This window comes from Dendropsophus ebraccatus, chromosome 3 (genome assembly GCF_027789765.1).
Source record: "Dendropsophus ebraccatus isolate aDenEbr1 chromosome 3, aDenEbr1.pat, whole genome shotgun sequence".
NCBI lineage: Eukaryota > Metazoa > Chordata > Amphibia > Anura > Hylidae > Dendropsophus > Dendropsophus ebraccatus.
Window position 1 is genome coordinate 57899849 of NC_091456.1, and position 16959 is coordinate 57916807.

The window sequence follows — 16959 nt, forward strand, 5'->3', positions numbered from 1 at the left end:
TATCTGTTCATCTATAGATTAATATTCCAGTAAAATGAATAGCAGCAACGTACTATAAAGGATGATTAGCCTACATATTACTGGTCCCTGCCACCCATCCATGGTGCAGGTGACAGCTGAGAGTGGCTGCAGCGTGGCTGGCAGAGCTCTTCTCCTGGGCAGTCCTGAACCAGGAGCGGGCAGAGAGGCAAGTATAGGGTTTTTGACCTTCTTCACCTCACTGTAAATGAGCAGGTCCTTAGTCATACATATCCTCTAAATAGGTTACTGACAGTAATTTTAGTTAGTCATCCAGGTGTAAATGCTAACAATGACCCTTATATTTTAGGCCTAAATAAATGTCTCTGGGTTCTCCTTGGGCTAACAACTGTATTCCATAATTATGCAGGAGGAAGCAATGACTAGCCAGGCCTTATTATATGGTGGACGTCCAGATAAATGGCCGTCCATGCTATAGAAGAAAGGTTCCAGGCTGCCAGAATAGGGGCACTCTTATTAGGAGGATCTCTAGTCTAGTTTATAGAAGGTGGGCACAAATGTGAGACCCCCTGTTCTTCGATATCCACAAGCACTAATAGGGCATGTGAAGGTCGGTAGTTTTCTTGAGGCAACACCCCCCCCCCCTCCCCACTCTGACTGCCGTCCATGTATGTACACAGCTGTATATTCATTTTACAGGTCATTAAACAAAACTACTAGGGTGCAGGCAAGGGCACAGGGAAAAAGGAATCTGCATTCTCACAGACCGACACTGTTGCCACTCCCAAATCCCCATTGGAAACACTCCTTACATACTCTGCACAGGTCACCACCACAAATCACTGGTCTCAAGTCACATGATGACTGGGACCAGTGACTGGCTGCTGCTGCATCATCAGAGAACCCCAGCAGGGCAGTCTGGAGAGGAAGCAGAGAGCAGATTGCACCAACCAGTAGAATAAAGGTAAGATCTTATTTATGCTGCATGGTAAACAGCGCCAAATTTTAAACGCAGAATTTTCCACTAACCTAAAAAAAAAATAAAAAAAAAATAAAAAGAATATTTATCTGCCAGTGCAGCAATGAATGGGAACAGAAGTAAGGCGTAGCAAAGAATTTGTTTGGAAGCATGCCTGCCGGACAGACCGCCAAGGCATGTAGCTGTGATTCTTTTTAGCCTGCCACTGTTGTCCCCTAGCTTCACCGTCCGTTGCAAAGCAGCTGCATGCAGGACATGAAGACAGTCCCCTACCGCCAGATGTAGAGCTGCACACAGACTTTATCCCTGCTGTGCTGTGATGAGCTCCCCCTGGTGGCTGGGAGCTGCAATACCATCCCTGCTGTACAAGTGGTCCAGGAACTGCTGTGGGAATAAACGTTTATATTTTTTGTTTAACAATAAATGTGAAGTCTTCTTGGTGGATGAATAAGTAATTCCCCTGAAAATAAGACCTAGTGCCTCTTTGGGAGCAAAAATTAAAGGGTAACTATTAAATTTTGCGGGCGGCAGGATACACTGTATAAGGGTATGCTCACACTGAGTAAAACAGGCAGAACTCCGCTCAGAATCCCGCCTGCCTCACTGTGTTAATGGGATGCCTGACGTGTCAATTCTTTGAGCAGAGATTGGCAGTACGCGAGGCATCCCATTGACATTTCTAATTCATTACACCACTGTAACAAGAATTAGGATATTGGGCAGCAAATTAACAATCCATGAAGTAGAAGATGGAAGCAAAAAAAGGTTCTGAACTCCGACATGGTATAAACGGCACTCTCTGGATGACTAGGTTAGGACAAGGCTAAAATGGTAGGTCTGCGGAGTGTTCCTAATAAGTAGTGGAGAGTATCTACTAAAAGTGACCCCAGACGAAGTGGAAAACCGGTGAACCCGTAAGAGGGTTAGTGGTGCCTAAGGCCTCATTCACACATCTGCAAAAAGTGTCTGCATTTGCGGATGCCCAATTTCTTTGGCAAGGACAGATCACATCGCTTTCAATAGGGCTATTCACCCGTCTGTATTGTTTGCCACAGCATTTGCGTTCCACAAAAAAAATAGGACATGTTGAAGTGCGGACCACGACTGCAGTACATTGGATGGTTTTTAGCAGATTGCAGATGCCAAAATGCGGACACAAATTTCAGTCAGCAAAAATATACTGAGGTGTGAAGGAGGCCTAAGGCTCACTGATGTGTGTGGAGATGACAGCTTGCTTATCTGGGCCATTTCTACAGAATAGCTACTGTAATATATATACACAACTAACAAAAGTTATTGCTGGCTATGATAAAGATGGTGGAACACGCAGTGCATGAGACCTGAGCATAAGAAATGGAAAAGGTGGCTGGGTCAGATGAATCATGGTTTCTCCTACATGTTGTGGATAGCCAGGTGCATGTATGTTGCTATATCATGGGTAGAGATGAGCGAATATCGACCATGCTCAAGTCCATCTGAACCCGAACTTTCGGCATTTGATTAGCGGTGGCTGCTGAAGTTGGATAAAGCCCTAACGCTACGTGCCTCCTTTTATGACCAGAGTATCCCCTAATGTCAATGGTCTCTTTCAGCTGTATAACATGCCCCCAAGTATTACAACAATAGCTACCTACTTAAACCTCTTCCTGTCCCAATCTATTTTGATCCTGGTGGTGGTGGTGGTGGTGGTGGCGGGGGGATGGGGTGTTAACAGCCATTGTTCGTCGAAGCCTCAAAAGTTATGTACATGCCAATTTTTTCCGGCTCTTTCGCAAATTGGTCAGGGTTGGAAAACTCAGAACCTTACCAATAAAAACTTTTGACATGTCAAACGTTTTTCCCAGAACAGATACATTTGAAAACACTCCTGCAAGCTTTCAACACCTGCAACACTTAAAGTGTCACTGTTGTTTGTAAACATTTTTAAACGTCAAAGAGATATGTCAAAGATCGGTCCGGGTCTGAATGTTCAAACCTATACTGATGGTGTAAACGGGCGAGAGAGGACCATGCTGCACTGCGATCCGCTCCCTCTCTGTGTGATATCAGTCGGGCTTCATACACTTACACAGTCCATTTACACAGAAAGATTATCTGACAGATTATCTGCCAAAGATTTGAAGCCAAAGCCAGAAACAGACTATAAACAGATCAGGTCATAAAGGAAAGCCTGAGATTTCTCCTCTTTTTAAAACCATTCCTGGCTTTGGCTTCAAATCTTTGGCAGATAATCTGTCAGATAATCTTTCTGTGTAAATGGACCCTAAGAGAGACAATCAGTCAGAGCCCGCTAATCATGTGACACAGAGGATCGTGCTTAGCGCGATCCTCTCCTCGCTCGTTCTCACGATCGGTACGGGTCTGAACACTTAGACCAGGACCAATAAAAAAGGTTTGACATGTCAAGTTTTTCCAAATGACAGTGGGTCAAAGGGGTAGAGACTCTTCTTAAAGGGGTACTCCGGGCCGGGGGGTATTTTGGAGGATCCCTGGGGAGGGGGTGGAAATTGAAGCCGGAGGTCACTTACCTCCCCCGTTTCAGCGCCGGATCGCGTCTTGCGGCTGCTTCCTGGTCAGAGCTGCCGCATTAACGTGATGTCTCAAGGCAGCTCTGCCATTCAGCGGCCGAGGCGGGACTCCGCTACAGCCACTGATTGGCAGAGCTGCCTTGAGACGTCACGTCTCATGCGGCAGTTCTGACCAGGCAGCGGCCGCGGGACGGGAGTATTGGGCGGCGCAATCCGGCGCTGAAACGGGGGAGGTAAGTGACCTCCGGCTTCAGTTTCCACCCCCTCCCCAGCGATCCTCCAAAATACCCCCCGGCCCGGAGTACCCCTTTAAGGAGAGCTCGTCATAAAGACGTGTGGAGACTTACAGACCATTGCTGCTCCACTGAGAATTCTGGGAAGAAAGGAAATGCAAAACTGCTCTCACACCTCTTGAGCAAAGAGATGTCCTTTCAAGTCAAGTCTCACTCAAGAGGTGTGAGAGCTATTTTGCATTTTCTTTCTTTCCAAATGACAGTGACACTTACAAAGTCTACCTGTCAGCACGTCCGCTCACATAGGATGAGATCAATCCCCAAATGAAGGGGTTCTGACCTCTGATCTCTCCTAGGGCCCAAGCTTCTTTAGATCATCCCCAACCTGAAGATCTGCACACAGAATGACTGACGCTAACCTGCTTGTATATATGGTGTGCTACAGTATGAAGTAATGTGGTACGGCATGTTACAGGGGTCATCCCAGCATGACCTCCCCGACCTGAGATTAGCCGCCCACCATACAGGGACACGTAACATCATGTGTCAGTCAGAGCAATGGCCGCCCGGTCATACACACTACTCACATTAAGTTAGGGATATCCAGTATGAAAACTTTAAAACACTCTGACCTTTACAGGTGAACATAATAGGGGAGATTTATCAAAGGGTGAAAATTTTAGACTGGTGCAAAGTGCCCCCAGCAACCAATCACAGCTGAGCTCTGGTAAAATGAATGAGCAGCTGTGATTGGTTGATGCGGGCAGTTTGCACCAGTCTAAAATGTGCACCCTTTAATAAATCTGGGCTAATGTGACCTTCTCTAAACTCCATTATGCTGACTGACAATAGGATGACAGGAAGCAGAGTTACATCCTCACCTCCTCCCCATCACCTCCACATACTCACCCTGCTCCATGTATGCCGCTCACCCTATACAGTACACTGCCCCCATCACTCCATACAGTACACTGCCCCCCATCACTCCATACAGTACACTGCCCCCCATACAGTACACTGCCCCCCTTCACCCTGTGTGTACACTGCCCCCCCATCACCCTGTGTGTACACTGCCCCCCCATCACCCTGTGTGTACACTGCCCCCCCATCACCCTGTGTGTACACTGCCCCCCCATCACCCCATACAGTACACTGCCCCCATTACCGTGTGTACACTGCCCCCCCATTACCGTGTGTACACTGCCCCCCATCACCCTGTGTGTACACTGCCCCCCCATCACCCTGTGTGTACACTGCCCCCCCATCACCCTGTGTGTACACTGCCCCCCCATCACCCTGTGTGTACACTGCCCCCCCATCACCCTGTGTGTACACTGCCCCCCCATCACCCTGTGTGTACACTGCCCCCCCATCACCCTGTGTGTACACTGCCCCCCCATCACCCCATACAGTACACTGCCCCCATTACCGTGTGTACACTGCCCCCCCATCACCCTGTGTGTACACTGCCCCCATCACCCTGTGTGTACACTGCCCCCCCATCACCCTGTGTGTACACTGCCCCCCCATCACCCTGTGTGTACACTGCCCCCCCATCACCCTGTGTGTACACTGCCCCCCATCACCCCGTGTGTACACTGCCCCCATCACCCTGTGTGTACACTGCCCCCCCATCACCCTGTGTGTACACTGCCCCCCATCACCCCGTGTGTACACTGCCCCCATCACCCCGTGTGTACACTGCCCCCATCACCCCGTGTGTACACTGCCCCCATCACCCCGTACGTACACTGCCCCCATCACCCCGTACAGTACACTGCCCCCCATCACCCTGTGTGTACACTGCCCCATCACCCTGTGTGTACACTGCCCCATCACCCTGTGTGTACACTGCCCCCATCACCCTGTGTGTACACTGCCCCCATCACCCTGTGTGTACACTGCCCCCCCATCACCCTGTGTGTACACTGCCCCCCCATCACCCCGTGTGTACACTGCCCCCCATCACCCCGTGTGTACACTGCCCCCATCACCCCGTGTGTACACTGCCCCCCATCACCCCGTGTGTACACTGCCCCCCCATCACCCCGTGTGTACACTGCCCCCCCATCACCCCGTGTGTACACTGCCCCCCATCACCCCGTGTGTACACTGCCCCCCCATCACCCTGTGTGTACACTGCCCCCCCATCACCCCGTGTGTACACTGCCCCCATCACCCTGTGTGTACACTGCCCCCCCATCACCCTGTGTGTACACTGCCCCCCATCACCCTGTGTGTACACTGCCCCCATCACCCTGCAGGCTCTGCCCAGCCCATGACTATACAGTACACAGCGCTGCCCCACAGCGCCCTCCTAAGACCTGACAGAGAGGCAGCGGTGCTGACCATCCGCCCGTCCGCACAGCTTCAGGCCACACAGTGCGGCGGGGGCTCCGGTGTGCACAGTGCGGATACATCAGAGCCCACAGGTACAGGGCCCGGGGGGCGGCGGGAGGACCTCTACTCACCCGGCTTCACGGGCTTAGGAGGCGGCTTGGACATGGCTGCTGTCCCGGGGATAGAGATCTGCTAATAGACCTAGATGAGGGTGTCACTGCTCCGGGCCCAGAATGAGGAAGTGATGGCTCCGTGCGGGGGGAGGGGCGGCCTGCGCTGGCCCCGCCCCATCCACGCCAGCAACTCCGGACACAGTGTATATGTACAGGTACACAGGTATATACATACACAGGTACATACATACACATACACACACCACACGTGTATATACCCACAGGTACATACATACATACACACACCACACGTGTATATACCCACAGGTACATACATACATACATACACACACCACATGTGTATATACCCACAGGTACATACATACATACATACACACACCACACGTGTATATACCCACAGGTACATACATACACACACCACACGTGTATATACCCACAGGTACATACATACACACACCACACGTGTATATACCCACAGGTACATACATACACACACCACACGTGTATATACCCACAGGTACATACATACACACACCACACGGGTATATACCCACAGGTACATACATACACACACCACACGTGTATATACCCACAGGTACATACATACACACACCACACGTGTATATACCCACAGGTACATACATACATACATACACACACCACATGTGTATATACCCACAGGTACATACATACATACATACACACACCACACGTGTATATACCCACAGGTACATACATACACACACCACACGTGTATATACCCACAGGTACATACATACACACACCACACGTGTATATACCCACAGGTACATACATACATACACACACCACACGTGTATATACCCACAGGTACATACATACATACACACACCACACGTGTATATACCCACAGGTACATACATACATACACACACCACACGTGTATATACCCACAGGTACATACATACACACACCACACGTGTATACCCACAGGTACATACATACACACACCACACGTGTATATACCCACAGGTACATACATACACACACCACACGTGTATACCCACAGGTACATACATACACACACCACACGTGTATATACCCACAGGTACATACATACATACACACACCACACGTGTATATACCCACAGGTACATACATACATACATACACACACCACATGTGTATATACCCACAGGTACATACATACATACATACACACACCACACGTGTATATACCCACAGGTACATACATACACACACCACACGTGTATATACCCACAGGTACATACATACACACACCACACGTGTATATACCCACAGGTACATACATACATACACACACCACACGTGTATATACCCACAGGTACATACATACATACATACACACACCACATGTGTATATACCCACAGGTACATACATACATACATACACACACCACACGTGTATATACCCACAGGTACATACATACACACACCACACGTGTATATACCCACAGGTACATACATACACACACCACACGTGTATATACCCACAGGTACATACATACACACACCACACGTGTATATACCCACAGGTACATACATACACACACCACACGTGTATATACCCACAGGTACATACATACACACACCACACGTGTATATACCCACAGGTACATACATACACACACCACACGTGTATATACCCACAGGTACATACATACACACACCACACGGGTATATACCCACAGGTACATACATACACACACCACACGTGTATATACCCACAGGTACATACATACACACACCACACGTGTATATACCCACAGGTACATACATACACACACCACACGTGTATATACCCACAGGTACATACATACATACACACACCACACGTGTATATACCCACAGGTACATACATACACACACCACACGTGTATATACCCACAGGTACATACATACACACACCACACGTGTATATACCCACAGGTACATACATACACACACACCACACGTGTATATACCCACAGGTACATACATACATACACACACCACACGTGTATATACCCACAGGTACATATATACACACACCACACATGTATATACCCACAGGTACATACATACACACACCACACGTGTATATACCCACAGGTACATACATACATACATACACCACACGTGTATATACCCACAGGTACATACATACACACACCACATGTGTATATACCCACAGGTACATACATACATACATACACACACCACACGTGTATATACCCACAGGTACATACATACACACACCACACGTGTATATACCCACAGGTACATACATACACACACCACACGTGTATATACCCACAGGTACATACATACACACACCACACGGGTATATACCCACAGGTACATATATACACACACCACACATGTATATACCCACAGGTACATACATACACACACCACACGTGTATATACCCACAGGTACATACATACACACACCACACGTGTATATACCCACAGCTACATACATACATACATACATACACACACCACACGTGTATATACCCACAGGTACATACATACACACACCACACGGGTATATACCCACAGGTACATACATACACACACCACACGTGTATATACCCACAGGTACATACATACACACACCACACGTGTATATACCCACAGGTACATACATACACACACCACACGTGTATATACCCACAGGTACATACATACACACACCACACGGGTATATACCCACAGGTACATATATACACACACCACACATGTATATACCCACAGGTACATACATACACACACCACACGTGTATATACCCACAGGTACATACATACATACATACATACACACACCACACGTGTATATAACCACAGCTACATACATACATACATACACACACCACACGTGTATATACCCACAGGTACATACATACACACACCACACGGGTATATACCCACAGGTACATACATACACACACCACACGTGTATATACCCACAGGTACATACATACACACACCACACGTGTATATACCCACAGGTACATACATACACACACCACACATGTATATACCCACAGGTACATACATACACACACCACACGGGTATATACCCACAGGTACATACATACACACACCACACGTGTATATACCCACATGTACATACATACACACACCACACGGGTATATACCCACAGGTACATACATACACACACCACACGTGTATATACCCACAGGTACATACATACACACACCACACGTGTATATACCCACAGGTACATACAAACACACACCACACGTGTATATACCCACAGGTACATACATACATACATACACACACCACACGTGTATATACCCACAGGTACATACATACACACACCACACGTGTATATACCCACAGGTACATACATACACACACCACACGTGTATATACCCACAGGTACATACATACACACACCACACGTGTATATACCCACAGGTACATACATACATACACACACCACACGTGTATATACCCACAGGTACATATATACACACACCACACATGTATATACCCACAGGTACATACATACACACACCACACGTGTATATACCCACAGGTACATACATACATACATACACACACCACATGTGTATATACCCACAGGTACATACATACATACATGCACACACCACACGTGTATATACCCACAGGTACATACATACACACACCACACGTGTATATACCCACAGGTACATACATACACACACCACACGTGTATATACCCACAGGTACATACATACACACACCACACGTGTATATACCCACAGGTACATACATACACACACCACACGTGTATATACCCACAGGTACATACATACACACACACCACACGTGTATATACCCACAGGTACATACATACATACACACACCACACGTGTATATACCCACAGGTACATATATACACACACCACACATGTATATACCCACAGGTACATACATACACACACCACACGTGTATATACCCACAGGTACATACATACATACATACACACACCACATGTGTATATACCCACAGGTACATACATACATACATACACACACCACACGTGTATATACCCACAGGTACATACATACACACACCACACGTGTATATACCCACAGGTACATACATACACACACCACACGTGTATATACCCACAGGTACATACATACACACACCACACGTGCATATACCCACAGGTACATACATACACACACCACACGTGCATATACCCACAGGTACATACATACACACACCACACGTGTATATACCCACAGGTACATACATACACACACCACACGTGTATATACCCACAGGTACATACATACATACACACACCACACGTGTATATGCCCACAGGTACATACATACACACACCACACGGGTATATACCCACAGGTACATATATACACACACCACACATGTATATACCCACAGGTACATACATACACACACCACACGTGTATATACCCACAGGTACATACATACATACATACACACACCACACGTGTATATACCCACAGCTACATACATACATACATACACACACCACACGTGTATATACCCACAGGTACATACATACACACACCACACGGGTATATACCCACAGGTACATACATACACACACCACACGTGTATATACCCACAGGTACATACATACACACACCACACGTGTATATACCCACAGGTACATACATACACACACCACACGGGTATATACCCACAGGTACATATATACACACACCACACATGTATATACCCACAGGTACATACATACACACACCACACGTGTATATACCCACAGGTACATACATACATACATACATACACACACCACACGTGTATATACCCACAGGTACATACATACACACACCACACGGGTATATACCCACAGGTACATACATACACACACCACACGTGTATATACCCACAGGTACATACATACACACACCACACGTGTATATACCCACAGGTACATACATACACACACCACACGTGTAGATACCCACAGGTACATACATACATACATACACACACCACACGTGTATATACCCACAGGTACATACATACACACACCACACGGGTATATACCCACAGGTACATACATACACACACCACACGTGTATACCCACAGGTACATACATACACACACCACACGTGTATATACCCACAGGTACATACATACACACACCACACGTGTATATACCCACAGGTACATACATACACACACCACACGGGTATATACCCACAGGTACATATATACACACACCACACATGTATATACCCACAGGTACATACATACACACACCACACGTGTATATACCCACAGGTACATACATACACACACCACACGTGTATATACCCACAGGTACATACATACACACACCACACGTGTATATACCCACAGGTACATACATACACACACCACACGTGTATATACCCACAGGTACATACATACACACACCACACGTGTATATACCCACAGGTACATACATACATACATACACACACCACACGTGTATATACCCACAGGTACATACATACACACACCACACGTGTATATACCCACAGGTACATTCATACACACACCACACGTGTATATACCCACAGGTACATTCATACACACACCACACGTGTATATACCCACAGGTACATACATACACACACCACACGTGTATATACCACAGGTACATACATACATACACCACACGGGTATATACCCACAGGTACATACATACACACACCACACATGTATATACCCACAGGTACATACATACACACACCACACGTGTATATACCCACAGGTACATACATACATACATACATACACACACCACACGTGTATATACCCACAGGTACATACATACACACACCACACGGGTATATACCCACAGGTACATACATACACACACCACACGTGTATATACCCACAGGTACATTCATACACACACCACACGTGTATATACCCACAGGTACATTCATACACACACCACACGTGTATATACCCACAGGTACATACATACACACACCACACGTGTATATACCCACAGGTACATACATACATACATACACCACACGTGTATATACCCACAGGTACATACATACACACACCACATGTGTATATACCCACAGGTACATACATACATACATACACACACCACACGTGTATATACCCACAGGTACATACATACACACACCACACGTGTATATACCCACAGGTACATACATACACACACCACACGTGTATATACCCACAGGTACATACATACACACACCACACGGGTATATACCCACAGGTACATATATACACACACCACACATGTATATACCCACAGGTACATACATACACACACCACACGTGTATATACCCACAGGTACATACATACATACATACATAAACACACCACACGTGTATATACCCACAGCTACATACATACATACATACATACATACACACACCACACGTGTATATACCCACAGGTACATACATACACACACCACACGGGTATATACCCACAGGTACATACATACACACACCACACGTGTATATACCCACAGGTACATACATACACACACCACACGTGTATATACCCACAGGTACATACATACACACACCACACGTGTATATACCCACAGGTACATACATACACACACCACACGGGTATATACCCACAGGTACATATATACACACACCACACATGTATATACCCACAGGTACATACATACACACACCACACGTGTATATACCCACAGGTACATACATACATACATACATACACACACCACACGTGTATATAACCACAGCTACATACATACATACATACACACACCACACGTGTATATACCCACAGGTACATACATACACACACCACACGGGTATATACCCACAGGTACATACATACACACACCACACGTGTATATACCCACAGGTACATACATACACACACCACACGTGTATATACCCACAGGTACATACATACACACACCACACGTGTATATACCCACAGGTACATACATACACACACCACACGTGTATATACCCACAGGTACATACATACACACACCACACATGTATATACCCACAGGTACATACATACACACACCACACGGGTATATACCCACAGGTACATACATACACACACCACACGTGTATATACCCACATGTACATACATACACACACCACACGGGTATATACCCACAGGTACATACATACACACACCACACGTGTATATACCCACAGGTACATACATACACACACCACACGTGTATATACCCACAGGTACATACAAACACACACCACACGTGTATATACCCACAGGTACATACATACATACATACACACACCACACGTGTATATACCCACAGGTACATACATACACACACCACACGTGTATATACCCACAGGTACATACATACACACACCACACGTGTATATACCCACAGGTACATACATACACACACCACACGTGTATATACCCACAGGTACATACATACATACACACACCACACGTGTATATACCCACAGGTACATATATACACACACCACACATGTATATACCCACAGGTACATACATACACACACCACACGTGTATATACCCACAGGTACATACATACATACATACACACACCACATGTGTATATACCCACAGGTACATACATACATACATGCACACACCACACGTGTATATACCCACAGGTACATACATACACACACCACTTGTGTATATACCCACAGGTACATACATACACACACCACACGTGTATATACCCACAGGTACATACATACACACACCACACGTGTATATACCCACAGGTACATACATACACACACCACACGTGTATATACCCACAGGTACATACATACACACACACCACACGTGTATATACCCACAGGTACATACATACATACACACACCACACGTGTATATACCCACAGGTACATATATACACACACCACACATGTATATACCCACAGGTACATACATACACACACCACACGTGTATATACCCACAGGTACATACATACATACATACACACACCACATGTGTATATACCCACAGGTACATACATACATACATACACACACCACACGTGTATATACCCACAGGTACATACATACACACACCACACGTGTATATACCCACAGGTACATACATACACACACCACACGTGTATATACCCACAGGTACATACATACACACACCACACGTGCATATACCCACAGGTACATACATACACACACCACACGTGTATATACCCACAGGTACATACATACACACACCACACGTGTATATACCCACAGGTACATACATACATACACACACCACACGTGTATATACCCACAGGTACATACATACACACACCACACGGGTATATACCCACAGGTACATATATACACACACCACACATGTATATACCCACAGGTACATACATACACACACCACACGTGTATATACCCACAGGTACATACATACATACATACACACACCACACGTGTATATACCCACAGCTACATACATACATACATACATACACACACCACACGTGTATATACCCACAGGTACATACATACACACACCACACGGGTATATACCCACAGGTACATACATACACACACCACACGTGTATATACCCACAGGTACATACATACACACACCACACGTGTATATACCCACAGGTACATACATACACACACCACACGTGTATATACCCACAGGTACATACATACACACACCACACGGGTATATACCCACAGGTACATATATACACACACCACACATGTATATACCCACAGGTACATACATACACACACCACACGTGTATATACCCACAGGTACATACATACATACATACATACATACACACACCACACGTGTATATACCCACAGGTACATACATACACACACCACACGGGTATATACCCACAGGTACATACATACACACACCACACGTGTATATACCCACAGGTACATACATACACACACCACACGTGTATATACCCACAGGTACATACATACACACACCACACGTGTATATACCCACAGGTACATACATACATACATACACACACCACACGTGTATATACCCACAGGTACATACATACACACACCACACGGGTATATACCCACAGGTACATACATACACACACCACACGTGTATACCCACAGGTACATACATACACACACCACACGTGTATATACCCACAGGTACATACATACACACACCACACGTGTATATACCCACAGGTACATACATACACACACCACACGGGTATATACCCACAGGTACATATATACACACACCACACATGTATATACCCACAGGTACATACATACACACACCACACGTGTATATACCCACAGGTACATACATACACACACCACACGTGTATATACCCACAGGTACATACATACACACACCACACGTGTATATACCCACAGGTACATACATACACACACCACACGTGTATATACCCACAGGTACATACATACACACACCACACGTGTATATACCCACAGGTACATACATACATACATACACACACCACACGTGTATATACCCACAGGTACATACATACACACACCACACGTGTATATACCCACAGGTACATTCATACACACACCACACGTGTATATACCCACAGGTACATTCATACACACACCACACGTGTATATACCCACAGGTACATACATACACACACCACACGTGTATATACCCACAGGTACATACATACATACACCACACGGGTATATACCCACAGGTACATACATACACACACCACACATGTATATACCCACAGGTACATACATACACACACCACACGTGTATATACCCACAGGTACATACATACATACATACATACACACACCACACGTGTATATACCCACAGGTACATACATACACACACCACACGGGTATATACCCACAGGTACATACATACACACACCACACGTGTATATACCCACAGGTACATTCATACACACACCACACGTGTATATACCCACAGGTACATTCATACACACACCACACGTGTATATACCCACAGGTACATACATACACACACCACACGTGTATATACCCACAGGTACATACATACACACACCACACATGTATATACCCACAGGTACATACACACTGCACGTGTATAGCCCTACAGGTACACCAACTGCACATGTATACCCTGACAAAGGTACATACACACTGCATGTGTATATATACTAACAGGTACATATATACACAATAAACATGTATATCCCTACAGGTACACCAACTGCACATGTATACACCGACACAGGTACATATACACAGACTGCACATGTATACACGGACACAAGTACACCGACCGCACATGTATACACTGACTGCACATGTATACACCAACACAGGAACACCGACTGCACATCTATACACCTACAGGTACACACATACACACCGACTGCACATGAATACACTGACACAGGTACATATATACTGACTGCACATGTATACACTGACACAGGTACACCGACTGCACATGTATACACCTACAGGTACACACATACACACCGACTACACATGTATACACCAACACGGGTACATATACACTGACTGCACATGTATACACCAACACATGACCACCGACTGCACATGTATACACCTACAGGTACACACATACACACCAACTACACATGTATACACTGACTGCACAAGTATACACCAACACATGTACACCGACTGCACATGTATACACCTACAGGTACATACATACACAATGACTGCACCTGTATA

At 45.8% G+C, this 16959-nt stretch overlaps 2 protein-coding genes across 6 annotated transcripts in view; one reads left to right on the forward strand and one right to left on the reverse strand.

The window, feature by feature from the left end:
- OSTF1 (osteoclast stimulating factor 1) overlaps positions 1-6308 on the reverse strand; it is a 29755-nt gene extending 23447 nt beyond the window's left edge. The window contains exon 1 of the mRNA XM_069961826.1: positions 6191-6308. Coding sequence (XP_069817927.1) covers positions 6191-6224 — 34 coding nt within the window. The 5' untranslated portion in view covers positions 6225-6308. The remainder of the gene's footprint in view (positions 1-6190) is intronic.
- NMRK1 (nicotinamide riboside kinase 1) overlaps positions 6085-16959 on the forward strand; it is a 48745-nt gene continuing 37870 nt past the window's right edge. For 3 of the 5 annotated variants that reach the window (XR_011362136.1, XM_069961832.1, XM_069961828.1), the window contains exon 1: positions 6085-6151. The gene's annotated coding sequence lies outside the window, so the exon portion shown is untranslated. Of the gene's footprint in view, positions 6396-16959 lie in introns of all 5 variants that reach the window. The other 2 variants (XM_069961831.1, XM_069961830.1) reach the window with 2 other exon arrangements.